The 27,643-nt window shown below is 45.3% G+C and overlaps 13 protein-coding genes across 13 annotated transcripts; 5 read left to right on the top strand and 8 right to left on the bottom strand.

Moving 5' to 3' along the window:
* Positions 1 to 477: 477 nt before the first annotated feature.
* On the top strand, positions 478 to 4,180 carry V865_003890 (glycine dehydrogenase; the record flags this gene model as incomplete). Its single annotated transcript, XM_066227677.1, has 10 exons — positions 478 to 938; positions 997 to 1,036; positions 1,110 to 1,659; positions 1,723 to 1,860; positions 1,915 to 1,966; positions 2,021 to 3,090; positions 3,153 to 3,232; positions 3,292 to 3,773; positions 3,836 to 4,053; positions 4,125 to 4,180. The coding sequence occupies 10 exons, from the start codon at positions 478 to 480 to the stop codon at positions 4,178 to 4,180; spliced, it is 3,147 nt and encodes a 1,048-aa protein (XP_066083774.1).
* A 492-nt stretch (positions 4,181 to 4,672) lies between these two features.
* Positions 4,673 to 6,947, bottom strand: V865_003889 (uncharacterized protein; the record flags this gene model as incomplete). The annotated part of the gene is made up of 2 exons (XM_066227676.1): positions 4,673 to 6,705; positions 6,836 to 6,947. 2 exons carry the CDS (start codon positions 6,945 to 6,947, stop codon positions 4,673 to 4,675), a joined length of 2,145 nt encoding a protein of 714 aa, XP_066083773.1.
* A 633-nt stretch (positions 6,948 to 7,580) lies between these two features.
* On the top strand, positions 7,581 to 8,771 carry V865_003888 (uncharacterized protein; the record flags this gene model as incomplete). Its single annotated transcript, XM_066227675.1, has 2 exons — positions 7,581 to 8,019; positions 8,086 to 8,771. The coding sequence occupies 2 exons, from the start codon at positions 7,581 to 7,583 to the stop codon at positions 8,769 to 8,771; spliced, it is 1,125 nt and encodes a 374-aa protein (XP_066083772.1).
* Positions 8,772 to 9,091: 320 nt separating this feature from the next.
* On the bottom strand, positions 9,092 to 10,495 carry V865_003887 (uncharacterized protein; the record flags this gene model as incomplete). Its single annotated transcript, XM_066227674.1, has 8 exons — positions 9,092 to 9,168; positions 9,284 to 9,343; positions 9,424 to 9,478; positions 9,534 to 9,562; positions 9,645 to 9,752; positions 9,938 to 10,000; positions 10,064 to 10,079; positions 10,151 to 10,495. 8 exons carry the CDS (start codon positions 10,493 to 10,495, stop codon positions 9,092 to 9,094), a joined length of 753 nt encoding a protein of 250 aa, XP_066083771.1.
* Positions 10,496 to 10,869: 374 nt separating this feature from the next.
* Positions 10,870 to 12,423, top strand: V865_003886 (uncharacterized protein; the record flags this gene model as incomplete). The annotated part of the gene is made up of 7 exons (XM_066227673.1): positions 10,870 to 10,903; positions 10,981 to 11,016; positions 11,108 to 11,223; positions 11,304 to 11,426; positions 11,660 to 11,803; positions 11,871 to 12,056; positions 12,193 to 12,423. 7 exons carry the CDS (start codon positions 10,870 to 10,872, stop codon positions 12,421 to 12,423), a joined length of 870 nt encoding a protein of 289 aa, XP_066083770.1.
* Positions 12,424 to 12,640: 217 nt separating this feature from the next.
* V865_003885 (uncharacterized protein) lies at positions 12,641 to 13,570 on the bottom strand (the record flags this gene model as incomplete). The annotated part of the gene is made up of 3 exons (XM_066227672.1): positions 12,641 to 12,662; positions 12,724 to 13,026; positions 13,248 to 13,570. 3 exons carry the CDS (start codon positions 13,568 to 13,570, stop codon positions 12,641 to 12,643), a joined length of 648 nt encoding a protein of 215 aa, XP_066083769.1.
* Positions 13,571 to 13,843: 273 nt separating this feature from the next.
* V865_003884 (uncharacterized protein) lies at positions 13,844 to 15,618 on the top strand (the record flags this gene model as incomplete). Its single annotated transcript, XM_066227671.1, has 3 exons — positions 13,844 to 14,027; positions 14,221 to 15,196; positions 15,282 to 15,618. 3 exons carry the CDS (start codon positions 13,844 to 13,846, stop codon positions 15,616 to 15,618), a joined length of 1,497 nt encoding a protein of 498 aa, XP_066083768.1.
* Positions 15,619 to 15,926: 308 nt separating this feature from the next.
* On the bottom strand, positions 15,927 to 17,123 carry V865_003883 (uncharacterized protein; the record flags this gene model as incomplete). Its single annotated transcript, XM_066227670.1, has 5 exons — positions 15,927 to 16,024; positions 16,087 to 16,217; positions 16,280 to 16,409; positions 16,473 to 16,604; positions 16,667 to 17,123. The coding sequence occupies 5 exons, from the start codon at positions 17,121 to 17,123 to the stop codon at positions 15,927 to 15,929; spliced, it is 948 nt and encodes a 315-aa protein (XP_066083767.1).
* Positions 17,124 to 17,584: 461 nt separating this feature from the next.
* V865_003882 (uncharacterized protein) lies at positions 17,585 to 22,024 on the top strand (the record flags this gene model as incomplete). The annotated part of the gene is made up of 8 exons (XM_066227669.1): positions 17,585 to 17,602; positions 17,661 to 17,719; positions 17,784 to 17,954; positions 18,011 to 19,320; positions 19,372 to 20,628; positions 20,692 to 21,686; positions 21,764 to 21,865; positions 21,932 to 22,024. The coding sequence occupies 8 exons, from the start codon at positions 17,585 to 17,587 to the stop codon at positions 22,022 to 22,024; spliced, it is 4,005 nt and encodes a 1,334-aa protein (XP_066083766.1).
* Positions 22,025 to 22,269: 245 nt separating this feature from the next.
* Positions 22,270 to 22,965, bottom strand: V865_003881 (ribosomal protein L32; the record flags this gene model as incomplete). Its single annotated transcript, XM_066227668.1, has 3 exons — positions 22,270 to 22,360; positions 22,426 to 22,507; positions 22,647 to 22,965. The coding sequence occupies 3 exons, from the start codon at positions 22,963 to 22,965 to the stop codon at positions 22,270 to 22,272; spliced, it is 492 nt and encodes a 163-aa protein (XP_066083765.1).
* A 285-nt stretch (positions 22,966 to 23,250) lies between these two features.
* On the bottom strand, positions 23,251 to 23,931 carry V865_003880 (uncharacterized protein; the record flags this gene model as incomplete). The annotated part of the gene is made up of 1 exon (XM_066227667.1): positions 23,251 to 23,931. The coding sequence occupies one exon, from the start codon at positions 23,929 to 23,931 to the stop codon at positions 23,251 to 23,253; it is 681 nt and encodes a 226-aa protein (XP_066083764.1).
* A 506-nt stretch (positions 23,932 to 24,437) lies between these two features.
* On the bottom strand, positions 24,438 to 25,202 carry V865_003879 (uncharacterized protein; the record flags this gene model as incomplete). Its single annotated transcript, XM_066227666.1, has 1 exon — positions 24,438 to 25,202. One exon carries the CDS (start codon positions 25,200 to 25,202, stop codon positions 24,438 to 24,440), a length of 765 nt encoding a protein of 254 aa, XP_066083763.1.
* Positions 25,203 to 26,550: 1,348 nt separating this feature from the next.
* On the bottom strand, positions 26,551 to 26,897 carry V865_003878 (uncharacterized protein; the record flags this gene model as incomplete). Its single annotated transcript, XM_066227665.1, has 2 exons — positions 26,551 to 26,802; positions 26,889 to 26,897. 2 exons carry the CDS (start codon positions 26,895 to 26,897, stop codon positions 26,551 to 26,553), a joined length of 261 nt encoding a protein of 86 aa, XP_066083762.1.
* Between the last annotated feature and the right edge of the window lie 746 nt (positions 26,898 to 27,643).

Genomic DNA, 27,643 nt, shown 5'->3' with positions numbered 1-27,643 from the left:
TCATTCTCACCCATACAAGGAATGCCGGATTTTAATGACCACTGTGGGCTCTGGACGAACTGGCTAGCAAACAACACCATTATGGGACATGGTTTCTGTCCGCATCATCTTCGGATGGAAGCCAATGACTCAAAACACGAACCAATGATACACGATCATGCCAAGTTTCGTTCTTATCTCTCGCATCATGCTTGAATTTCCAAGGATCGCGCTTTGGACCGGTTAAATAGCTGTAAGGTGCCTGAATTATTTTCCAACAATCTCGAGTTCTTGGAAAATAAATCAATGTTGAAGGAAGGATGGTGTACATCTTTTTCCAAGAACCATACATCGTTCACTAGTCACACGGATAACCAACACGACTATATACATGCATCCATCCCTTCCACTTTCTCTTCCCCCCCATTATTCTTCTTTCTTCTCTCATCTTTATAGAGCATTCTCATCGTACCCCTCAATAACGATCGATAGATAACAATGTCTATTCACGTTGTAAGACGAGCAGCCGTAGGGCGCCAATTACTGGCTAGACCCGTGTCCTTGTCATCACGTTCAATCTCCTCATCCTCTTATCTCCTTAGACCTCATCCCACCACTCCAGCACACTCCTCTACAACGGCTGTCCAGCCCCATCCTCATCCTCCATCGACTTCATTCCACCCATCCAAATCATCAATCTTCACTCCCCTCGATACCTTCCTTCCGCGTCATCTCGGTCCTCGTCAATCCGATGTCGAATCAATGCTCTCTACCCTCGGGTATAAGTCCATGGACGCATTCATAGATGACACCATCCCCAAGGGGATCAGAGTCGACGCCCTAACCGATAAGGAAGGCGATAAGACTGGTATCAGACCTTTCAGCGAACTGGAATTGGCAAGAAGAGTAGAGGAAGTAGCTAGTCTCAATAAGCCCATGAAGAGTTATATCGGCATGGGGTGAGCTATCCCTTCCTGCGCTCTCTAGATGTGACAGGTAGCTAACCAACCTCAATAGATATCACAATGCTATCGTTCCTCCTGTCATCCAACGAAATGTAAGTATACATCCTCCTAGCAGCAGACCTGTCAAATTCCTTCCAGACACAACATCCTGACCGATTTGTACAGGTCCTTGAAAACCCAGCATGGTACACTGCCTACACACCCTATTCTCCTGAACAATCCCAAGGCCGTCTCGAATCACTCATCAATTTTCAAACCGTCACTATCTCCCTTACCGGTCTCCCCATCGCCAACGCATCCTTGTTGGACGAAGCTACCGCCGCAGGAGAAGCGATGGCCATGTGTTTAGCATCAGTACCTAAAAACAAATTATCAAAGGGCAAAAAAGTGTTCCTTGTATCTCCATCGGTCGCGCCTCAGACTATCGCCGTCTTGCAGACTAGAGCAAGTGGATTTGGTATCGATCTGAGAGTTGCCAAGTCCAACGAGTCCTTCATCTCAGAAGTTGAGGAGTTGGGCGAAGAGAAACTTATGGGAGCTTTGGTACAATACCCAGACGTTAATGGAAATATCGGAGATTGGCAGGAAGTAGCTTCAAAAGTGAAAAGTACAGGTGCAAAGATGGTAGTCGCTTCTGATTTGTTGGCTTTGACTATGCTTAAACCCCCTGGAGAATGGGGTGCGGATATCGTCTGTGGTAACTCTCAAAGATTTGGTAAGCTTCCCTTGATACCGCCCTACTGTCATTATCAACTGACTTGAACATTGAATCGCCCAGGTGTACCCGTCGGTTACGGTGGACCTCACGCCGCTTTCTTTGCTTGTACCGATGACTTGAAGAGGAAGATGCCAGGAAGATTAGTTGGTCTGAGTAAAGATTCCAGAGGTGGACCTGCGTACCGATTGGCTTTACAGAGTAAGTCAGCTTATCCACTCACTTAGAACATCGCTGATATGTTGCTTGTTTCAGCTCGAGAACAGCATATCCGAAGGGAGAAAGCTACCTCCAATGTCTGCACTGCGTGAGTTGACTTCGATGATTCTCTATCGCTGCAACCAGCTGACAATTCACATAGCCAAGCTCTTCTCGCCAACATGACTGCCATGTATGCCGTCTACCACGGTCCAGAAGGTCTCAGGAAGATCGCTGGAAAGGTCCACTCCCTCACTCGAATCCTTTCTGAGTCCCTCGCTTCTCTCGGTTTCACCACTGTCAACAAGACTTATTTCGATACCCTCACTATTGATGTTTCTTCTGCCGGTGTCACCGCTGCTCAAGTACATGAAGAGTCAGTCAAAGCTTCGATCAACTTCCGACCTATCGACGACAAGACTATCGGTATCACTCTAGATGAAAGTGTTGGTCCCCTCGATCTCACTGACATCGTCAACGTCTTCTACCGAGTTAAGGGACAAAAGGGTATCGAACCTGAACACCTCGAACAATTAGCTTCCAAATTAGAGTTGTCGTCTGAATCTGTCACCTCTCCAATCGCTCAGCATGCCCGAACTTCAGAATTCCTCACTCAACCAGTCTTCAACAAACACCACTCTGAAACTCACATGCTCAGATATATGATGCATTTGCAGGAGAAAGATTACTCCTTGGTACATGGTATGATCCCATTGGGATCTTGTACAATGAAGTTGAACTCTACTTCTTCGATGGCGCCTTTATCATGGAAAGAGTTCGGTGGTATCCACCCATTCGCTCCCGTAGACCAAGTCAAGGGATACGAGGTGTTGATCAAAGAGTTAGAAGATGATTTATCGTTGGTCACAGGATACGACGCTACCTCCGTGCAACCCAACTCAGGTGCATCAGGTGAATATGCCGGTCTTAAAGTGATTCAGGCATACCACAAATCCAAAGGTGAAGGTCACAGGGATGTCTGTCTTATTCCCCTCTCAGCTCACGGTACAAATCCCGCCTCGGCCGCGATGGTAGGATACAAAGTCGTACCTATCAAAGCTTTGAGCGACGGTTCGCTCGACTTGGCGGATTTGAAAGAGAAGGCGGAGAAGCATAAAGATAACCTCGCTTCATTCATGGTCACTTACCCATCTACTTTCGGTGTGTTCGAAGAAGGCATCGAAGAAGCTTGTCAGATCGTTCATGACAATGGTGGTCAAGTCTATGTGGATGGTGAGTGCCAAATGGATCATTTCACATCAGGCGTGTCAGCTGACGTATACTGAATTCTATAGGTGCCAACTGTAACTCCCTTGTCGGGTTGACTTCCCTCGGTCGAGTAGGTGGTGATGTCAGTCATACCAACTTGCACAAGGTGAGTTAGCTTTCTGTAACATCAACCAGGATGGATGAAGCTGATCATCTCTGTCTTAGACTTTCTCAATCCCTCATGGTGGAGGTGGACCAGGTGTCGGCCCAATCTCATGTAAATCGCATCTCTCCCCTTTCCTCCCTACCCACCCTCTCGTAGCTACTGGTGGTTCACAAGCCATTCCAGCCGTATCAGCCGCACCATACGGTTCAGCATCCATTAATACCATCTCTTGGGCATACATCAAGATGCTGGGTGGAGAAGGTTTGACGGAAGTTTCCAAGATCGCTTTATTGAATGCAAACTACATCGCCGAACGTCTCAGACCATACTACAACGTTAGGTTCTCCAACAAAAACGGTAGAGTCGCACATGAATGTCTGGTCGATTTGGGTGAATTTGAAAAATCGGCTGGATTAAAAGTATCCGATTTCTCCAAGAGATTACAAGATTATTCTTTCCATCCTCCTACTGCTCAATGGCCAATTTCAACTTGTTGGTTGATCGAACCTACCGAAAGTGAATCTAAAGCTGAACTTGATCGGTAAGTACGATAGTCACTCTTACATTTTTGCTTGATGATCTAATGGTATTTTTCATTCGCAGATTTATCGACGCGTTGATTTCAATTCGAAAAGAAGTAGACGAAATTGTTTCAGGCGAACAATCAAAGGAGAACAACGTGTTCAAGAACGCTCCTCACCCATTGAGTATACTGATTGATGATAAATGGGACAAACCATATTTCAGAGAAAAGGCTGTTTTCCCCGTACCTTCCTTGAAGAAGAACAAGTTCTGGCCATCGGTAGGAAGAGTTGATGATGGTGAGTCCAGCTCGATATGTCTTTTGTCTTCTGAAGATTATTTACTGATTGAAGTGTTCTATGACCTATAGCCGCTGGTGACCTCAACTTGATCTGTGAATGTGGTTCAGTCGAAGAATACGCATAAACCTATTTCTTCACTTTCGGAAGCTACATTGCTTTTATCAGCAATCGCTTTTTTTTTTGTTCATATAATAACCCTCAACGGGCTTTTTCTATCATTCCTCTCATCAGGGCTTTTTAGGTTTCTTTCACATATTTTGATACCCATACCTCCAATTACAAACTATATAGACTTCATGTTCAACCTTTCTATACCAATCAAAATCGGACGAAATAAAGTCGTTCTTCTTGTATATGGCAATTTCAACTTTGCATAGCTTTCACTTTCTGTACATAATAAACATGAATTAGAATAGATGGTATCAAACATTTTCCGCTCACGCACATGAATGACTTTCGGGAAATTCGCTTCACTCTGATTGCGTTACATCGAGTTGCTCGTTAAGTGACGGTCTTCAAACCAACAACACAAAATTGCTTGCGCTGAATATCACGACTGCATCTTTCTGTATGTTATAGTGAACGACTACCAATATCAAGTGCATCAAGACAAGCACTACCAATCTTCCTCTGTTTGTTCCCTCTTCCAACCTTCACTTTCACTCTCCCAATCATCATCCTCCCTCTCCCCACCATCGCCCCCTCCGTTTTCATCATCTCCCTGCTCTGGAATGTCTTTCAAACCGAAGTCGTACTTCTCCAATATACCTTGTTCATCCTCTTCTTCGTCATCTTCCACCCTAGCTTCACCAGTGAACGAGATATCCTGTCCTCGCGTCAAGGCTTTCAATCTGGCCGCATCGGATGGGTTGAACAGCGCTTTTACTCTCAAATCCTCTAATTTCGCTTTGGTAAGTTGAGCTTTGGTTTTGGATCTGGATTTAGAAGGTGAATGGATAGAGAGGAGGTTCAACATTGGAATTGATAATGATTTGTTATTCGATGGCGAGATGAATACTTGCTCTTCCTCCTCCTCTTGTTCTCCTCCGTCTTGTTGTTCATTCGCATTGAGACCGGTATCATCTTGCAGTTCATCATCGTCGTCTTCTCCTGATAGATCCGAATTACTATTCCTCCTCTTCACTTCCCTTCGGGTGGGTACGATCCGGATCTCCCTCTTGACATACCCACCCTCAGGGTCAAATTCATCGATCTCATCGTCACTCAGATTCAACACTTTCTCTCTTCGTCTCTGTGATGCAGAGGGCGTATAATCCGAAGCTAGTCCCGGTTCATCATCTGGTATAGCTTCTTCCATAACGGGCGAAATGTCGTCCATCAGTGGAATTTTATCTGCGGAAGGTGTAGGTTCGAGTAAGGGTGGAGATTGAATCTGGATTGATGGAACTTCTCCAGATATAGGTATAGGCGACGTAGATTTAGATAATTCATCTTCTCCGGGATTTTGTGGTTTAGTTGGTAATGTGGATTTACCAGTGCTAATCCTATTGAAGAAATTCATGATCCCATTCCCATTCGAATTACCATTCGATTTACCTTTCGCTTTCTTGATATTCTTGGATTTACCAGTATCAAATCCCGATCTACTCTTGCTACCGGCACTAGCATCGATACCGTTTAATCGAGCTGTCATCGATACTTGATGATTTGTCCTACGTGAATCTTCCTCATCTTCATCCTCGTCATCTCCCACTTCTCCTTCTCCTTCTACTTCACCAAACAAACTCGTAAATCCCTTTCCTTTCTGTTTATCATTCACTTTGATAGGCGAAGGTCCCAACTCATCTTCATTTTCGTCCTCATCATCGAAAACACTCCTGTTTCCAGGTTTCAAGAAATTCCCTTGAGATTCTTCTTCTTCTAGTGGTTCTAACGGTTCTTCACTTGTCCCCGCCTGGCCCTGACCTCTCTTCCTCCTCGGAACCTTTTGCTTCAGCGGTGTATCCTCCACTTCCTCACCTTTCAATCTCTTCCTGGCCCTTGTCCTAGGTGTGATCTCATTCCCCATATTGGTCCTTTCTTTCACCTTCTTCAACGAATTAGCTTCCAATACCTCTTTGAGTTTCTTAGGACTGGAAGCGTGGATGAATGGCGATGAAAATGATTTTTCCCTCTGTAGCCCATTCACATTCACACCAGGTCCAGGACCGAAAGGCGAAGATTTAGTAGGCGTAGTGGTTGTGTTGAATGGGTTGATAGGATTGGGATCATGTATCGGACCTGTATAAGCTTTGTATTTTTTAGGTGTACTGAACAACGTTCGGGATGTTAATGAGGAAGTGGATGTTGGAGGTGGTGAAGATGATATATTTGATTTCGAGGCTTTTCTCTTCAATGACTTGTTCCCCACGTCATCATCTTGTAGACCTACACCTAATGATGTATTATTCGACCTTGATGGACCAGCTTGTGAGTTACCTGCACTGGCACTTCTGAAGAACGTCCCGCTGACCCTCCTCGAAGGTGGGGTGGGCGTAGTGGGATATTCCGAAGAAGGGACGTTCCGTGGTGTAGACCGATACTGAGATGAGGAAGAGGATGATGGTGCGGCTGTGGATGAAGATGGTGGTGGACGAAGTGTTTGAGAAGAGGCTTTGGTGAGTTTACGATATAAGGCGTATTGTGATGCTACGGATAGTATAAGGAACCAAACAATGTTTAGCTGTATCATTCCAAATCTGCTAGGTACTCCTGTGATAGAGATAACCCAGAGCGGAAGCATAACAGAAAGAATGTCCGATGGCAAGTGATGACCCACCTATATCGCCTGGATCTCTTTTAATATCTTCCTTAGTCGGATCTCTTCCTTCTCTAGCTCTGAATGATTTCTCCCATGATTTGACGGCAGCCTTGACGGTAGGTAGGTCCATTGTGTCTGCTGTAGCTGCCTTGACCAGCCAGTAGGTTCTTCCGGTGCCTCCCAGTGTCAATGGATCGCAGCAGATGCCCTTCTACACTGACTGTCTGTTTCAGACGAATGGCATCGAGAGCGTTACATATGACTGACTATCTGACTTATCGGGAAACACGTCTTTCGAAACCAGAGGGTTGCGTTGATTAGATTTGATTCATCTCGTCAAAACGCGTCAAATTCGTATATTGTATTATTGTATTGAATCGTAATGGCCCCTGGGGTGGGACCTGACACCCCCTAATGGCCATTACAAAAGCCATAATAGAACCATTTACGATGAGGCTGATCCTATCAAACGCAAGCTATGAGACTGATAATTCATCCGAAGGAATCCATGCATCTTGATCTGATCGAGATTTTTCAGACAGTTGCCGTAGAAAAGTTACTCATGTGAGTACGTTATCATATCCATCGATATCACAAGTCATAGATCGGGCAGAGGATCAGTATCATCATCACCACTGGTATCCCGATCAGTCACTTGGATATTATCATAATATCGTCAAGGATCAAGCTCTCCGTACCGCTTGTATATAGTACCTCAGCTTTCGCATCGAATCTCCATTCGGCAACATAACACATCCTCAAAATGAGACCATCAACCTCGATCCTCCCATTACTTTCCTCCCGTACTGCCCTCCCCCAATCTATCTTATCCGTACGACTCCTATCTACCTCTCTACCCCGACTTCAATCTCAATCTCCCCTTCCCAACTCTATAAGCGGCAGCCCAAATTCACCTGCTACCGAACCTACTCGACCGCCCTCAAAGCACATAGCCAACCCGAAATTCCTCACTGATCGACCAGTGAAAATCACCCACAAGCCTGTCTTCCCTGCTCCGCACAACCCTTTCGCTCCTACGCCCGCACCCAAGACGTACAATGACATCACCCTGAGGATACTCAGAAGGGTCAATAGGTTATTGGGGTATAACAGAAGACGAAGGACAACGGCCAGGGAGACGGGAAGAATGATGAAAGGGATTGTGGAAGCTGTCGAGTATGATAAGGATTTCTGGTATGGAGGTGGGTCAACGGTCATCATACACTTCGATTCGACCATTCACTAACATAATTCTGATATTTTCTTAGAATGCGATCTACCTCGTACATTCCATACGTTCTTTACGATCCACTACCTCTACGTCCTCCTGACCCTAGTCCGACTCCGTGCTTTACCCAACTACATACCCAACCCTTTATCTCCTTTACCTCAATCTGCCTATCCAGGATTACCAGGATCGACCACACCGGTTCAAAGACCAAGTATAATCGATACGTTGGACAACGCAGGATGTTATTTCAGTAGAGTCAAACAACATGATTATCGATATCAACAAGTCCTCTTGACTCATTTCTTCGATATTGTCGAAAATGAAATCCGACTAATGTTAGGTGTGGAAATTACCCGTGAAGGTGAAACAATGAAGAGATTAAGAGAATATCAAGAAAGAGGTAATTTCGCTAGAATGTCCTTAGACTACGTTTTAGGATTGACCAAATCGGAAGATCCGAAAGATAGGGAAATTGCTGATGGAGAATTGGCGAGTTTCATCTGGAGGTTCATCTTTGCTAGAAGAGGGACGGGTAAAAATCTCGAAGGTGAATTGACATATCCCGAAGGAGAAGGTATGAAAAAGGGTAAAGAGTTGGAGATGGCCGAACAAATTGAGACGATAGTGAAGTTTGTAAGAAGGGAATTGAATAGGTTGGATAGTATCTCGGATAGAGATGTCATCGCGGGGAATGTAGGTATGTTCGGGGGTGTTAGACAGTAGTAATGGTAAAATATGTATTGAGACGAAAGGAACAGATATAAAATACAATGGTTCGAAACTTTTACAATGACTGACTCCATCTTCTATATTGGGTTAATGGGATTTAGCATTTATTCGATATATTCACAGAATATGAATGAACTGCTATCTATACCTGGCGAGATCTGTGATGAAGAATGCATGATCATTATATCTGTCTTTGGACATGAGTGCTTCGAGCTTTGAAAAGTATCGCTTCTTGAGGTACTGTACGTAACCTAGGGAAATAACGAGGTTGTGATGACCGATTTGCACGATTTATGCATTTCTTTCCGTTCCAATTACAATTTCGTTTTGAAACTTTCCAGATTCTCCAATCGCACGACTTCACCATCATCCGCTATGATCTTGTATCGCACTATAGGAATCTGGTCGTTAGCATTGGAGTAGTCAAATGACAAAGGATGTTCATGATAAGGAAACCCTTGGTACGACCACAGGTGGGATGTACATATGAAGAGAATTAGACTCACCAATTCGCCATGAACCCTGCTCCTGCGGTCTTATGGAGGTAAAGTATACAGTACCAGCGCCTGCAATCAGGTCATCTCCAATCAGCTCATCTTTCCCAGCCAGTCGCGAATGAAATGACAGCTAAGATCGCCAAACAAACCTTTATCACCCTTGACTCTGAAGCTCAGATCCACTCTACCTTGCATCAAATTTATCTACACAATGAAGTCAGCTACATGCGCAGATCTGCGAGGAAATAGCTCAACTTACCGTTCCAGAGATCCAAGGTTGACCCAGAGCTATCACACAAAATCATATGCATTTATCAGCTGAACACTGACAGCATCTGCGACACACTCAGCTGAATGAATTTGAACTTACCCCACCAGTTCTCTACTAGTCTTACGTTCTCACCTAAGACTGATATAACCTCTTTCGAATTTCGAAGTTGGAATGTCACCTGACGTAGGACCGAGGAAGCGAGACGTTCTGAAAGGGACAACGGGATAAGTGTTATCTTACGGTCACATATATAACGTAGGCACACCTCAAGATGGGATATTGACATATGATCGTTCGATCACAAATCAGCAGAGAGAGGAATGTTGACCGAGTATAAGATTAAACGTGGTGAATTTGAAGAAAGATGTGAAAAATGAGAAATTCCAATTCACCTGCATTGGTAGCATGTAACAGGAAAGCACCCCATCCCAGTCCTAGTAATCCCAGAGCAATGACTGATCCAGCCGTACAAAGTCAGTTGACAGCGACAGTCTGAAGGATGATATCTGTTAACTCACCAAAAGGCAATTTGTTCTATTCCCAAGCGACACGATTAGCTAGAACCATCTTTTGAACGAGAATCAGGAATTTGTAAGCTGACTCACCCCAATCTTGGGTAGATCCCTGTCGCCTGGTCTTTCATAAATCAGCCTAGGCCTACTCGGTCCACTGAAAGCCTCCTCCCCTTGACCTGAGCTGGAGAATCTAGGCTCCTCGGCACGTTTACGCTGATACCCCGACGTAGGGGGTGGCATACCCCTCGAAGCCTCCGGTGAGTCATAAGTGGTTCTAGGGGAAGATTTCGATGAGAACGTTGTGGGTTCGGCTGTTGGTTTGGGTTTGAGCGTTGAGGTGGTAGAGTTATGTCGGATTGAGAGAGGTATCTGACGAAGGAATGGACGGGGGAAAAGGAGGGGACGTAAGTGTGTGAGAGGTATTGTTGATCGCATATTGAATTTCGTTCCTTCTCTCCTGCGTTGATACGAGAATGAGCGGGGTACAAATAGATGTGTTGTAGTCCCAAGTTGGTGAATGAGAAAAAGTTGGATGTTGAGTCTCTTGAGTCTCTTGATCGATTCTACTTCTACCCGGCAAAAAACACTGAACCCACAACCGAACTTGCCACACTCACTCACAACCACCAGGATCAAACATCTTATATCGGTGGCCCACTTATAACCCCATGTAAATCCCATATCTCCTGCAACGCGTAGTGGAGTGCTGGGAAAAATCAAAAGTCAAATGTTGGCTGGGTCAAACATTACTCTTACTCTACCTCATACAAGTTTACATATATACCTATACACATACCCAGTCACTTACAATGAGCGCACAAGATTTCGAATTAGACCCAGTCGGTATGTGTCAGCTTCCATCCCTGTGTCTCTCGGTCAAAGCTAACAGTTAGCTGATATGCACGTTGTTTCTCATACAGACCTTCCCGAGGAACTCATCAAGGAGCTTCGCACGGGTATGTCGTCCTAGCTGAGCTAGCTGAGCCATCTTGTGATAGAAAAGAATTTCGATGGCTATAGCTCATGTATGTCTTTTTCGACTTGTAGAGGAAGGAAACAAGAATGTCCGACGAGATCGATTCTTCGCCAGGGAGACACAAGCTTATTTGGAACATTTACGACCGAGAGTCAAGAAGGTTGACCGATTCTGGTTGACCGCTTTGGTAAGTCGCCTCTACTCTCGGGATATAATGATTACCCATATGAGGTTGACTTACATCTGATTGATTTATGCTGTATGTAGCTCAATCACACTCAACTTGCTGCTGCTACCACCTCAAAGGAAGATAGACATGCTCTATCGTTCCTCGAGGATATCGAGTTGATCCAGGAGGAGAATGATTTTAGACCTTTTGAATTGAAGTTTGTGAGTCATATTTGAAGCTATTACATCTACAAGAAGAGGTACAGGGATGAAGGGGATGAGATGAGCTGTTCGGTGTGGGTTTGTTGGATATGGCGGTTGAGAGCGAGGAAGTGAGGAATGAGAGTATTGAGAGTATTGGTGGCTTTTAAGAGTGAACGAGGGGCGAGGTGAGAAGGCGGAGTGGTCTAGCCAATGATGTCGGCGATAATAACACTCCTTGTTCTCGCGTGTAGTACTTCAAAGAAAACCCCTATTTCACGAACACCGTCCTCACCAAGAAATACTCCTTACCTAATGGAGTCGAACCTGCCCCTAAGGATGGGACCATAACAGAGGAACTCAGGAAATTCGTAGAAATCGAAGAACTGGCACCATCAGTGAGCTTTAACATCCTCGAGACACTTACAAGAAATGTCAGGCTGATGTATATCGTATTTGATGTAGAGCATGAAGATCGATTGGAAATCTGATGAAGTGAATTTACCCAAGAAACAACCTAGATTAGTCCAAGGGCACGATCACGACCATGATGATCCCAATCATGTTCATGTTGATGATGATGATGAAGGGTATGAAGGCGATTTGGGGTCGTTCTTCTTGTATTTCGAACTGGCTGAAGATCCTTTCATGGTGAGTCAGTCGGATTTTGGCTCGGCTCATCGGATACAGTCATCTTGCACCTGTTTAAGCTTCACTTGACTGTTATTCAATCATTTTGCGATATATGAGGAAATGTCGAATGCTGATTGAAATGTACATTCCACAGCTCGGCGATGCAATTAAATCGGAAATCTTACCAGAAGCATTAGCCTATTTCGAAGATAGAGGTGAAAGCTCCCCTGGTGCTGAGTTCGGAATGGATTCGGACCTCGACGAAGATGACGATGATGAGTTAGATGAGGAGAGTGATGAGGATGAGAATGCCGAGATTGATTTGGAAGATGAAGAGGAGGAAATTCCAAAGAAGAAGCGAAAGTTGGGCAAGAATGGTAAATAAGTGGAAGGCGAGACGATGTGGTTCCAGGTCATGGATCATCAGATCAACTTGGGTGTATACGAAAATATCAATCAGTTCACGTAATCAATAAAGTGTATATAGGAAACTGTCAAAATGCAATGCATTATTCATATTCATGGTTATAAAACATTAATATCTCGAAAATGACATAAACTGTCATCGTTGATATTATACTGCGAGTTCGTGCGATGCACTTCTATCGAGCAGTCATGTTTGATCTAAGGGAGGAAATAGGGTCAGCATGATCACAATAAGGATAAGATACGAAGCAAGACGTACCTATTCAAATAAGCAATCTTATGTCTTTCTTCCAACCACTTAAACACATCCGATTGACCTTCCAAAACACCCAGAATCTCCCTTGCGATCCTCTGATCTCTCGATACACCCCCCTTTCTACCTTTCTCAGAAGCTTTCAATAACCACGCAATACCCTGTCGGGTACGTTGTCTTTCTGTGAGGGCTCGAGGGGTAAGGACCGTCTTGGCTGATTTTCGCATGGAGAGGATTTTGATTGAGGGGGAAGAGGAGATGATGGCTTGTTTGAGGAGGGGTTGAGGAGGGAGGTTGGTTGATTGGTTTCTAGATACAGAGAGCGGAGGATATTCAGTATGATAATATGGTTATTGATGCTCGATTATCTCATGAGGAGAAGTGATAAGAGAAGAGTATCTCTCGCCCCCACGTGCTGTGATAGCACCTCGTTCCATTATGGATTTATATTCCCACACAAAGCTTTAATATCTTCACGTCTCATTTAAGAAATAAATAAACTTGATAAGATATCATGAAAAGTCACTCACAGCATCGTCAATATCCTACTGACCATCTTCTGCGCCTCATCCTTCTTACCATCCTTCATCAAGCAATTCGTAAACAGATCTATCGTAGGATCAGCTTTGGGTGGTATGGAATGTACATCGTGTCCTCTTGCGGCAGTCTGAGACTCTGAGGCGATAGGAGCAGGGGCGAAGTGGGAAGATGAAGAGGAAGAGGAAGAAGAGGCTAGGAGATCACGAAGGGGTGAGAAGCCCGATTGAGCGGGGACGGTAGCTGGTTCAGCGAGTGATCTTGCTGATGTGACAAAGGTCCTTCGGAAGGTGGTGAGGGGAGTGCGGAGGGACATGTTGACGATTGGGATATGTATTCGAGAGATATCGAAGATGTCAAGAGTAGCGAAAGTCTTGAATATGTGCATTGTATTTTCGTTACTTTGAGCTTGCCCAAAATTCCCTGAAATCTCTTCGCAAACCTGGTTTCCCACGGTTGCATCATGAAAAAAGTTGAAAATCACTTGTCACTTGGTCCACCCCTGGTCGATACTACAAAAATATCTCAAACTGCTACCTGTTGTCTATACATAGATACCTATACATAATTTAGTGAACTCACACGCAACATGGCCAAAAGGACATCCGAGGCTGCCGACTTACCGGCCCCCAAATCAGCTGCCAAGGGTCAGGAGACAGCTCGATCACCCGCTATTCAAGATGTCGATGAGGAGATGGGTGAATTCGAGGACAAGTGGGAGGACGAGTATGAGAGTGAGGGAGAGGTCGTAGATGCTGAAGCGGAGGGTGATGGTGAGTGATGATTTTTTAAGACTCATCATGCTTCTCCTGGATACTTTTGGTCATGACTTTCGCAAGATCATCTCTCGAAAGAGCGCCTTCAACTATGCGCTCGGGTCGTTTTGCTTGTCAAGATGAATACCGAAACGCAACGTACAAGAGAGATCATGAATGAGCTGATTAATAACCTTTTGACACCTTATAGACGATTTCACACCTGCTCAGGAAGATTCCGCTCCACCCCCAGCACCCACCAAAACCTACCTTCCTGGAACAGCCATAGAATCCGACGAACATCTTGTACCTGACAACTCTGTCTATCTCGCCTTACATTCCCTTTCTTACTCTTGGCCATGTCTCTCCTTCGATGTGCTGAAGGATACCCTCGGTTCCGATCGTGCTACATTCCCACATACGTCATGGATCGTCACTGGAACTCAGGCAGGGGAAGTACCCGGACAAGGAAGTAAAGCCAAAGATGAAGTGGTAATTATGAAACTTGGAAACTTATCGAAAACTCAACATGATGATGATTCCGATGATGACGACGAAGAAGAAGACGATGAGGGAAACGACGAAGATGCCACATTGGATTTCTTGACTATACCTCATATCGGGTCAGTCAACCGTATCAGAGCTGCTCCTGCCCCAACAGGAAACAGTTTACCTGAACCATATCACGTAGCGACGTTTTCCGAAACTGGTAAAGTGAATATATTCGATGTTAGACCCTATATAGACACATTATCTGGAGATTCAAGTAAACCTCGTCAGAAAACTCCTATACATACTATAACCAATCATGGACGATCGGAGGGTTTTGCTGTAGAATGGGGTAAAACAGGTTTATTAACTGGTGATATCGATAAGAAGATTTACTTGACTACTATCACACCAACTGGATTCAATACCTCACCTCAGCCTTACTTATCGCATACTTCGTCAGTAGAAGATCTCCAATGGTCACCTAATGAAAGTACTGTTTTCGCATCGGCTTCAGCAGATAGGACAGTGAGGGTATGGGATATAAGAGCAAAAGGCAGAAAGTCGGTCGTATCGGTACAAGCTCATAAAGAAGATGTCAATGTGATTTCATGGAATAAAGGTGTAGAATACTTGTTGGTATCGGGTGGTGATGATGGTGAATTGAATGTATGGGATTTAAGAATGTTCAATAAGGGGTGAGTAACAACTCGTTTTATACCGGTCTTATACCCACTTTTACAATGATTGACATTGTTTACTAATCTGTATTTTGCGATCTAGCCAACCAACCCCCGTCGCCAACTTCTCATGGCATCAAGCACCTATAACATCCGTCGAATGGCACCCAACCGATACTTCCGTCTTTGGCGCATCGGGCTCAGACGACCAATTGACACTATGGGATCTATCCGTCGAACCTGATGAAGATGAATCTCCCAATACCGCCATAGTCAAATCTGCAGATGGATCTGAGATCCCCAATGTCCCTCCTCAATTGCTGTTCGTTCATCAAGGTCAGAAGGATACAAAAGAAATTCACTGGCACCCCCAAATTCCAGGTATGGTATTGAGTACGGCTAGTGATGGGTTTAACGTGTTCAAGACTATCTCTTGTTAAGTGGTGCTCGTAGATTTGTGGGAATGGTTTTGGTAATTGGTGATTGATGATAGTGGATCATCTAGGACACACTAGGACAGAGTATGCTCTCAGTCCAAGTAGCATTGCCATACTTTCCTTTCATTGCATACTGCAGATTGATTCCGATTTAGTGTATTATCATTCTAATTTTTCTGATACATTCATAATGCATGATAGTATTCTTTTGTCCTTATTATCTTCCAACATGCATTGACATGACACAGACTAGATACAGTATATGTTTGATTCCCTCACTCCTGATGGTAATGAAGTGGTCCTATTCTGCCTTACGAGGATGAAAAGAAGAATGGGAGCTTGGTACCGACTCTCCTTCTGTATTGGGTGTATTCATCCCCGAAGAACTTGACCAGCCACTTCTCTTCGTCTATAGAACCCAAATTAGCTGAGAGTCCTATCCAGTCTGTGTATACGATGGACTCAACTCACCGACTATTCGTCTGGAGAAGAATCTACTCAAAACCACCACAAACCCAATCGTAGTTACCACATTCCCTAAGAGGAGTTGAGAGAATACCGCCCAGTAGAAAAACCCAGTGTAGGAAGGATGTCGTGACCACCTACATCAATAACAGTCGGCTCCGAGTGCAATTGTAATTTAGGAGCGGACAGTTAGACTCACGAGTATAGTCCATGGGTGATAAGTGTATGATCATCGTGTTTCTTGCTTTTCACTATATGTGAGAAAGACTGGGCGGCTTGAATCATAGCTAATGATCTGATTATCTGAGCGCAAATCATTACTATCACGACTGCAAATTCTCGGTCAGCTACCTATGTCACCAACACTCGTGTGTACGACGAAGCTGACTCACTGATTGCAAGTAAAGGAGTTGAATTCCGCTTAGAATCGAATTTTGACGGGAAGAAGTAAGATGAGATGAAGTATTCTGCTAAACCCACAGCGTGAGCTACATGATACTGAGTGGTATTGTTGAGTAAGAAAGCTGAAAATATGAATGACCGTATCAGCTAGTGATAATTAAACGAGTCTCTTGAGCTGACTTACCATCCACAGATACTTTTAGGGGATTCCATCCGGCGGTAGTATAGAACTCTAATAAATGGAAGGTAGACACAGCAGCCAGGTATATACCCAATTGTGGTCTAGCCCAACTTCCTGCCAACAGATCCAACACCCGTCTCGAAGCTAGAGCGAGCGATGATCCGACTATAGCGCCTAGAACGGTAGCTATGACCGCTACGGCGAGTAAAGTATTGGGTAACGTCCCCCTCGCGTCGTATTGGTCGGTCTTGGGCATGGACAGCTGGATAGGTACAGGTGAACCCGCTCGGGGGGTCGAGGAGGTCATATCGGAGATAGCAGGTGAAGTGGACGCTGCGGGTGGACTGGGAGCAGCGAGATGTTCATTGGGTGCAGGAGTGGGTAGTCGCGAGACTTCTGGCGAAGGCGTAGGTGAGGATGATAGAGATGGGATGGGCGTAGCGACGACTGGTCCGTTCATCATGTATTGCAAGTCTTTGATGGTACCTCACGTTTTCACCAAGAAGAAGAGTGAAAGATTGCTATCGATTGTCGTTCATGCTATACAGATGTCATATATATGCTATATCCCATCTGAATTAGTCGAACAAAAGGAAAAACACACAGATGCGACCCAAAGAACAATAAGACACCCAATCTGGAGACCCCAGCTCAACCACGCGACTGCCTGTTCCTTTATTTAGGCATCCGAAATATGGATCCAGCTGCTCACAAGCCTATCACAAACCGCCTTTGACGCGCCTGATCCATCCAATGTTATTCCTTTTCAATTTCATGTTGATGTTTCCTTCAACCTTTGGGCTACTTGATCCGTTACGACCAAACCATACAAGGGATACCCCCCACTCCAACTCGCCCTTTCGAGGGATATCAACCTATAATTGACCCATCCTGCGAACAAAGTCCGGGAAAAGAGCCAAGATGGACCAGGAAGTATCGGTATGTCTCTTCCCTTCCAGTCAAGTTGTTTATTCTAATTCATGCTGATAATTCGTAGTCATCCCAGCTCCGAAATGCATTGCACGAGGTGATACAGCTACGTCAAGCAGAGATAGAGTGAGCATCTACGGACGAAATGATGATTGAAGGGCAGCATACTGATACAAAGAACTGGAATTAGCGAAATATCACCTAAACATGCCGATTCGCTGAAAGAGCTTTACTTGATGCTCGAACCTAGGCGGAAAAGGTCAGAAGACTTCCCACCAATAGGAGAAGAAGATGCTGTAGATGAGAACACAGTGGAAGAGGGGTTTCAGCAATGGAAAGAGCGCTATAAACTGGGAGAAGGGTGTGTATATTTCGAAATTTTGTCATGGAGCGAGAGATAACTGATCTCAGTGATAGATCAAGTATATCGAGCTTGCAATTACCCTCGTTACCACCTATATCTCCCCCTGCGACCTCAACTGTATTTCCTGATGAAGCTCCTACAACGCAGCCTGCAGAAACTTCAAATCTTCCTAAATCGCCCTTCTCTCCTTCGGGTGTATCACAAGACCGTCCTATCGCTCCCATCAAATCTCCTAAAGCTCGAAAACCATTCGTACCGTTACTACTATCTCCTTCACCTCCTCCAGACGGCTCTGGACCTTCGATGGGCATTTCAATGGATCAAATCCAACCTCGACCTCGGTTAATACCCAGTACATCCTTTGCTCCTCCAGCAAAATTGGAAGCACCAGAATGGATTCCAGTGGACAACTACCATCCTGCCGAATTACCAGGTACATCACCCAAGCTTTTGATGCCATTAGAAACGGATTATACCTCTCAATTACCCAGATTACCTCCTTTACCTCCTCAAATACGTCAGGGTCAGGGCCAAGGCCCAGCGAAGAAACGAATCAAGTTGAACGATTCAGTCGACTTGTATAAACTTCAAGTATCCTATACGCTCAACCCACTCAGCGGGTCACTATCGAAATCTAGTAAATGCGTTTTAACGAATGATTGGAAAATTGCTTTAAATGAGATGAGACACGTTCGAGCGATGGAGAGGATAGAGACCAAGAAGAATGAGAATAGATGGAGTTTAAGACAACCCAAGAAACTTAGGACTTTACCTGTTCCTAAATCTCATTGGGATTTCTTGTTGGAAGAGATGGAATGGATGAGGGTCGATTTTAACGAAGAGAGGAAATGGAAATTGATACAAGCGAGAGAGTTCGCCTATCAAGTTGTCGAATGGCATTTGTCAAGTGACGAAGAAAAGGCAAAATTGATGGTTGGCAATAGAGGTTGGGGTAAATCAAATGATCAACATATACCTGGACATTCGGGAAATAGAGAAACGAACATACAGATTGATGGAGAACAGGGACAGATAGAAGTGCCGAATACCTCAGCTGAAGATGATGATGTTGAGATGTTGATCGGTCGAGAAGAAGACTCGCCTGCGGAAGAAGGTGTCGCAGGAGCTGAAGTACTGGAAAGTATAGATGAGATGAAAGAAGTTCAAGATGAGGTAGTGAAGAAGGAGAACGAAGATGTGGACATGGGTGAAGATGTTGATGCGGATGGGGAAGAGGATGCTGATGGAGAGCCGGATGATGGTGGGACTGCTGATGCGGATGGAGAAGAGGAAGATGCAGAGGGTGAGGAAGACGCGGAAGGTGAAGCTGAGGATGTTGGGGAAGACGTGGTTGGACTTGATGGTAAGTGTCTGAAGCAATACTTCTAATTGCCAGCTGACGAATTTATCGTAGACATCGACAATGCAGATGAAAGTGATCGGGAAGCCTCGGAAGTGCGGCGAGATACTGTCTTGCCTAATGGACTGGTGATAAATAAACGATTCGCAAACGTCGAAGAACTTGTCGCCGCTCGAAACCCCTTATTGGACCTCTCCTTCACCTCTACCACCGTTGACCTCGACTCGCTTCCTCAACTGACTGCTGCCTCGACCAACACCGAAGATGCGGCTGAACCTCAGACACCTCCATCACTCGTTGATCTATTCCCGGATCTAGCCGTATACCAAGGTCCTCAGCCACCTAGCGAAGACAAACCTACCCGCCGTCTGGATGAAGGGCACACGAATGGTTATCGAATCGCTCATACCTCACGTATCATGGACATCCGACCGATCCTCGTATCCACTTTACAACCTGCGAGGAATGCCCCTGACGGTGTATGGGATATTCACGAGGGCCCTTACTTTGAAGATCCTAAAGGTTCGACCGATGTGAACCCGACAGTCGTAGCTGCTACATCCAGTGTGTTCTATGGTCGAGGTATAAGACCTTTAGATTCGATGAGACCTCCTGAACAACCTAAACCACCCGCTCAGCATCTCCGTGCTCAACTGGTATGGAGTCAAGAAGATGACGAACATCTCTTAAAGCTTGTCGGGACCTATCCTTTCCATTGGCAACTTATCGCTGATTCGTTCAATACGGAAAAGGTCAATATACCTACCGAGAAACGATCGGCGTATGAATGCTGGGAGAGATGGTACTACACCTATAGTGACGGCAAAGACAAGCTGAAAAAGGCTGAAGCTTTGGCCCAAGCGTCTGCCTCTGTTGCTCCCACACCTGGTGGAAATCCAACCACAGCCGCTACTCCCACGGCTGCACCTCCATCGGGCACGACCACTCCCGCGCCTGTTCCTCCTACTTCTGCTATCCCACCTTCCACCGCTGCATCAAGTCGTCCGGGAAATCAAACTCCTCAATCTGCTGGTCCTCCTCAACAGACTCCTGTCACCGGTATCTCCGTGCCGTCTCTCCCTACACCCACCCCTGGATCCGCCGCTACTGCCTCGCAAGCGCCTGGTACTACTGGTGCAGGAACACCGTTGCCCGAAGGAGCGCCTCCTCCTCCAGGTATGTCGAAGAGGGATAGACAAGCTGCCAAGCCTAGATACGAAGGAACGAAGAGTTCAATCAGGCATCAAGCGATTTACGATGCGGCTAGGAAGCTGAACAGGCGGAGAGAGGCAAACAAGACTAAGACAGGTGGTAAGTGCATTGATTAAATTCAGTCAATAGAGAATATCGCTGACTGGTGAGATCGTCTGTTAGTCAAAGACCAACCGAAGAAGATCATCAATGTTCATGAATCACACGCTAGCTATCTCATGTCATCCATCTCTACCCCTTGGGAATTAGTGGAAACGAAGTATCAACGAGATGTCCAGGCCATGCAACAACGACAACAACGAGCTATGCAAGAGCAGCAGAGGCAGATAGCCCTACGACAGCAAATGATGCAACAGCAACAACAAGCCGCACAGGCTGCTCAGCAAGCTGCTCAAGGTCAACAACAATCTCAACAGCAGACAGTCCCCCAACCTGGTCAGCCGCAACCTCAAGGACAAGGACAACCTATTCAACCTACCCCTCAGCCGCAGAATCAACAGCCTCAAATGCGTCCTCCTCCCAATGCACCTGTCCGAATGGGACCTAATGGACAACCTATGCCGAACATGGCTCCAAGTCAACAACAATTGCTCAACGCTGTAGTAGCTGCGAATGCAGTGAACAGACAGAATGTCAATGCTGTACCTGGGCAGGGTAACGTTCGACCAAACACTCAACAACAGCAACAGCAGCAGCAGCAAGTGCAGCAGCCCCCAACAATCCAGGTTCAACAGCAGATGCAACTTCTACAAGCTCAGCAGATTGCAGCTACACAAGCGCAAATACGTGCAGCTCAGCAAGCTCAACTCCAAGCCCATGCCCAAGCCCAAGCACAGGGTCGGATGAGTCAATCACCGTATAACCAACAGGGTACACCATTACCTAATGGCGATCCTTCCATGGCGAACTCCTCGCCGGCGATGACACAAGCTTCACCCCAACAACGTGTACCATCTGGACAACCTGTTCCTCAACATCTTCGAGTGGCCAGTGCAGGAAGTCAAGGTTCACCTCAGATGTCTAGTCCAATCCCTGTCCAACAGGGTGTACAGGCACCCCAAATCAACAATGCGGCGATGCAGCAGATCATAGCTCAGCTCGCTGCTAATGGACAACAGGCGAATCCCGAACAGATCAGAGCGCTGATGATGAGGAATGTAAGTTAACCGCATATCGTGTACCGTATGACGAGATGCGGAGTATAAGCTGACGATTGAATTGTGGTTTTTGATAGGCTCAAATGCAAGCTGCCGCACAAGCTCAAGCTCAAGTTGCAGCTGCTCAACAGCAGGGTCAAGTGAATCCAGGTACACCTCAGATGGGTATGCAGGGAGTTGTGAGTAATAATAAGACTGGCAGCGGGAGGGACGATAAGCTAACTCGATTTGAATTGGGTTCATAGCAACATTTCGCCAGATCACCTAGTATCCAGAATAATCAGATCCAAGCTAGGAACAGTCCCAAACCGAATCAACAGACTCAGAATCAAGGTTAGATAGGATGCTGGGAGAGGTGAGGGTATAATTCTGATGAACGGTTTACACGGTCTACTCTGAATTGGTAGTATAGTAGGAAAAGATTGACTATTCATGATTTATTTGATTGTTGTAACTTGAATGAGTGATGTAACGTGAACAACCATTATCATGAATGAGTCTCTTCTTCATTCTTCGACGATGATTGATATCCGTCACCTGTTATATATATGCATGATTGGATGAAGGATTGTGATTATGATTACTATGGTTGAGCACTCTGTTGTGGTTGTTGTTCGAGTACTGGTTCCGCGATGGCTCCAGAAGGCGATTCACCTCTAGCTTCTCTCTTCCATCTGTCAAAAATATACAATCAGCTATATTCAGACGACTTGACCCATCGATGGAGACTTAAGCTCACCTTCTGGATATTTGAGAGTAACATGTCGGACAGATATGATGAGTAAGTTTGATTGAACCGCACGCTTCGCATAACGAGAGGTCTGGCAGATTACGACATGAATCAGTATATGTTACTCTCCCAAGACTTGAAGCTCCAACCACTCCAAGCTCTTCATCGGGCAGATCAACCTGCGCTTCACATACGTAGCTGATTATAGGATCATTGAAAATATCACTCACTCGTCCTATTCTTCAATCCCTTATTGGCACTCCTCATACTCTTCCTACTATGTGAAGTCTTCTTCTTGGGGACACTCGCCCATACTATCGGGGGGATCAACTCCAATATCGATTCGAGAGAGAACGAAGGAAGTATCGATTTCCAAGATGACGCTGTGGGTATGGTTGACTCGATGGGTGCTACCGGTGTCACGGATAGGGTCGAAGTGGAGGAAGAGGAGGAAGCGATACATGGGAGAGACCAGGATGGTCGGGAGGAGTTGATGAGTGGTCGTAAGGGGATGAGGGAGGAACGCGAGGAGAGTGAGAGGGATGCCATGGTGTGAGGACGACGACTGTTTGATATACTTGTGAACGTTATTGATGCTGATTGTGATGAGATACCCAAAAAAAGTTGGAAATGCAACAGAGAGGTCAAAGAAAGTCAAGAAACGTTAACCAAGTGAGCAGTACCAACGGGAATTAGCATTCTGGACATATCCCCGAAATGTGGCGACTCTCTCTCTCTGTTGTAAAACCTTGTAGCATCCAAAGACATATAGAGTCAGATATCTACAAACCTCCAATGCATCGACAAATTATCTATATGGAACCGTTGCATCTCTCAGCCGTTCGATTCATGATTATCTCTTCTCGGGAGAGTCCTCATGTAAGTGTAAAATGTATCTCTAATCTCCATGATATTCTCTGGATTGGTATTATCAGGTTTCCATACCTCGATATATTCTTTACGATCATTATGGTGGTCGATAAATCCTATTCCGATCGAAGCTCGATTAATACTAGTGCACGCAGATAGGTCGTGTGTACAGCCTATATCAGTGGTAAGTACCTTATCCAAAGAGAATGTATGCTCGTCCATCCGCAGGATGTTCGTCTGTAGGCAAATATTAGGTAAAACGTCGGTCTGACTGGTGGTAGACGATACTTCCGTATTTTCGCTGGGCTGATATCGCAAGACGAGATCATTCCCCGTTGACCAGATAGGAGCTGAATGGTCTTGTGTAAAGTTTGGTCTACTCCAACTCCGACTTGGATATGGTTGATTTGTCGCGGGAAGGGAAAGGGATCTGATTGGCATGTGGCTGAAAAACGTTATGGTCATTTCACCAACTTCAGCTTGAGAGATATAACTTTCGCCTCGAATGGCGAGGAATGCTCCCACATAGTCGTAAGTAACCCCCGGGGACGTCCCACCTTCTCTATATAGCAATTTGTCACCGTAGACTTTGAGAACAGACATGTCATCCCCATTGGTAGCTGATGTAGCTTCGTGACCTGACATGTCGTGTAATATTACTGATTGGAGGAAATTTTCAACTCGATAATGAAAAGGTCGTGGCAGCTTGTCCATTGGACCATGTTCATGGTACTCATATATATAGGCTGAAACTATGAATATATGGAACATGTCCATACTTCCGGTGGAATTGCTTCTTGTCACGACTAGGAGATTGGAAGGAAGGATAGATCGTCGTTCTTGGCAGAATGGAAATCCAAGTTTCAGCGTTTCAGCCTAAAGCGAAATCCGATTCCACCGGACGAGTAGCATGTAATGTGATCATTCAAACGTCTCCTTGTAGCACATCCGCAGTGCTTCTGCCCTTCGGCTCAAGCAGGTTACTTGAAACGGAGATGCATCATTCAACTCCAGGATGCCATCGGTCTGTTGCTGCTTTACGTCTGACATGAAGCAGAGAAGTTGAGCGACCATTTTATGTTAGATCATCATAAACCTTCGATGCATCCATATAACCATACCGCTACAGTCACGTCGGAATCAGATCATATCTAAATGTTCCTCGGAAGAGTTCCAAGGAAAGTACCAGTAGCGGTGTTGATCTCCCCGACACTCTCTGTACTGTTAGGCTTATAGACTTCCATACGTTCTGTGCAGCTTTCATCTCCATCATGACAGATATAACCTATTCCGATGGACCCTCCGGATATACTACTACATGACCTTGGATCGTAATTATGACCTGGAAGAGTGGAAAGCTCCTTGTGGAAAGAGAATTTGTGATCGCCCAGCTCGAGATTATTGGTATAAAGAGTTACATCAGGTTGGGCCTCCGACATTTGAAAGGATGCATCTGTACCTCTGCTGGGCTTGTAACGCGAGACTAGGTCTGGCTCTCTTCGGTCGAGTCCAACTGAGATTGATGGGAGATCGATTGTTGACCACTCAAACTGCTGTGGGTTCATAGGTCGACCGGGTCGGGTTGGTCGGGTCCTGGAGCGAACGGATTGAATTCCTGTAGGACGAGAGCCAAGTATGGGTATATTCGTGTTAGATCGACCCATCAACCTGTTGGACGGAGCGGTTGAAGGAATGGATAAGGGTATACTTGGACTTTCCTTGAAGAACGTTATGGTTATATCGCCACTTTCAGCTTTGTGACTGATGTGATCATCGCCTCGAGCGACGTAAAAAGAGCCGGCATAGTCGTAAGTTGTCGCATGATCGGATCCGACTTCTTTATACGTCAACTTGTCGCCATATACCTTGAGCGTGTACCCGTCGTCTTCGCTAATCGATGTAGCTGGTGATGACATGTTGTACAGTATGGAAAAAATACAGTATCAATAGTGGCAAAGATCACCTCAACTAGATGTCTAAAGAGTTATACTGTTATATCCTTTGGGCTAACTTCAGGTTCGTTATATATGCATGGAGCATTCACATTGTGCAGATCAACTCAGCTTCTAGGTTGAAAGGAGGGAAAGATGGTCGTGCTTGGCGAGGTGAGAGTCCAAGTTGTAGCTCGAGGAGACTTCCGACTTGTTCGGAACAGCAGTCAGACGAGAAGTAAGAGATGTGACCTGGAAGCTTGATATGGGGTGTGTATAGACGAGGTACATTAAACCAACAGGGCAATCAGACAGATAGATAGGTTCATGAGGACGGTGTTGCATCGCCGGTATGTTCGTCCTTGTACAGTATGCAGCCAGAAAATATGCCACGTTATGTACATATGCATGAAGCTCCTCCATACATGATGTGACGAATTATGTTTCAACAAGTGCATAAATAAGTGGAGACATCATAGGGATCAGGGAATGAGAGTGACAGGGTGTTCAAGCCTGGGTCATACACAATTATGGATGGACCATCCTAAGGAGTGTCACCATCAACTCTCCACCCTTGTCCGGTCATGTAATGGTGCTGCTACGCGATTCAACCTTTCAGTATCAGCTGAGCTCCGGAGCCGCTCGGAAGGAGGGAAGGGAGAGAATTACTCACTCCATCACCAAGTAAGAAGGATGGATACTGTCGCATTTATCTGTGAGTAACCTTATTCGCACGATGCATCCATATGGGTGTGCAACATACCACTCACCTCGTCTGAACTCATGATAGACGAAGTATGATATTCGGTTGTTGCAGATAGATGAATAGTGATTACTTTGAAAACCCCATAGCCTCATGCCTACATATACTGCTCACGTCCTAGACCTCTCTTGTCTCTTGGCCTAATATCCTTTGAAAGAAACATCTTCTGATACACCGAGTTGTCATCACCTTCAAAGGAAAGGTCCTTTGTCCATCAGTGAAACGGTTGTGACATCATTCGAGAACCTTTCGTTCATATCACATCACATCAGACATGAAACAATGCCCCTCTTTGATACTCATCCTCTTTCACGGCATTCCCGCTCGAGCTTTCTACTGACAAGAAGGTAATTATCTCGGACCTACTTGCGATTCTGCGCCATCGTGTTTTACAGCATGGTATGACACGTCTCGGATGTAAGGCTGCTTAGCATTGGACATCGTGCGCGTCGCATATGCTGACGTCAGCTTGATGCATCACTGTACCATCCTCAGATCTAAACATGATGTATGATAGTACATCACATGATTGGTTGATCGCATCCAAATCATTATCTTCACCCCTTGTATCTATGGCTGCCCATAAAAGGAGGACCAATAGCTAGTGGGACCGTAAACATACTTGGTACATCCCTGTTGAGTACGAAGGATGGTGACGATATCACCTTGGTTGGTATTGGTATCATCGAATAGGACTTCTCGTCCTACTGAGACGCTGTCTTTGAGAGTGTAATTGACACCTCCAAGGGTGATATTGTCTGTACCAATTCGAGTACCATTGTCATCTTGTGTGAGATTATGGTAAAAAGTTCCTGGGGATGACTAAACCATTTGTCAACGTAGTAACTGCATCGGCCCTTTGGCCACAGTATGGCTCTTTGTACTGGAAAGCAGAAGAGTGGACTTACAGTAGACATTCTGAATCAGGTATTTGATAGCTCTTGTTATGTTTATAAGCGAGATTTATCGAAGTTGATAGATATCAGACCTGGACTACCGGATGGAGGATCTAGGATTTGCTTTTTACGACATAGTTTCCAGATGAACACAACACAAAGCAACATTGCATTGAGCTATTCGACTCGAAATTCCTTTCAAGTTGAAAGTCTAGACTTCTTGGTCTGGTACGCATGCTTCTGATGTCGAAGTAAAGACGTTATTCGAAGACGAGTAGCTTCGATCTTTCAGAAGTACTTATCTATAAAAGGTAACAAGGTTTATAACACATAAAGAATGCTGTAGCACTATGACGTATCGACCATGACGACCTCAGGCCCTCCCAAAGGAGCTGCGATTGTCATGTGTAGAGAGCATTGTTGATGATATTGTACGTTTGGGTTTAAAAGCATAATTAAGCCGAAGGTATACATTACAGTACTCTCGGGAGACCGACGAATGGCGGACCTGCCACTTCAGCGGGAAGCTACAACTATATATGCTGCTCACAATTTTGCATTCCATCTCCAAGGAGAACTCCTCTATAGTACAGCGGTTAGTATATCCGCCTTTCATCGAATGCCTGTAATGGTGTGCTATGTAGCGCGGGAGATCGGGGTTCGATTCCCCGTGGGGGAACTTTTTTGCCACTTTTGTCGCTTCACTTTTGAACCCTCCTCCCGGCGGGAAGAAAACGTAAACGGTAATGCTGCAGGTATAGGTATAC

Source organism: Kwoniella europaea, chromosome 1, assembly GCF_036810445.1.
Source record: "Kwoniella europaea PYCC6329 chromosome 1, complete sequence".
In the NCBI taxonomy this organism is placed as follows: Eukaryota; Fungi; Basidiomycota; class Tremellomycetes; order Tremellales; family Cryptococcaceae; genus Kwoniella; species Kwoniella europaea.
This window is presented reverse-complemented; position numbering and strand designations above follow the sequence as displayed.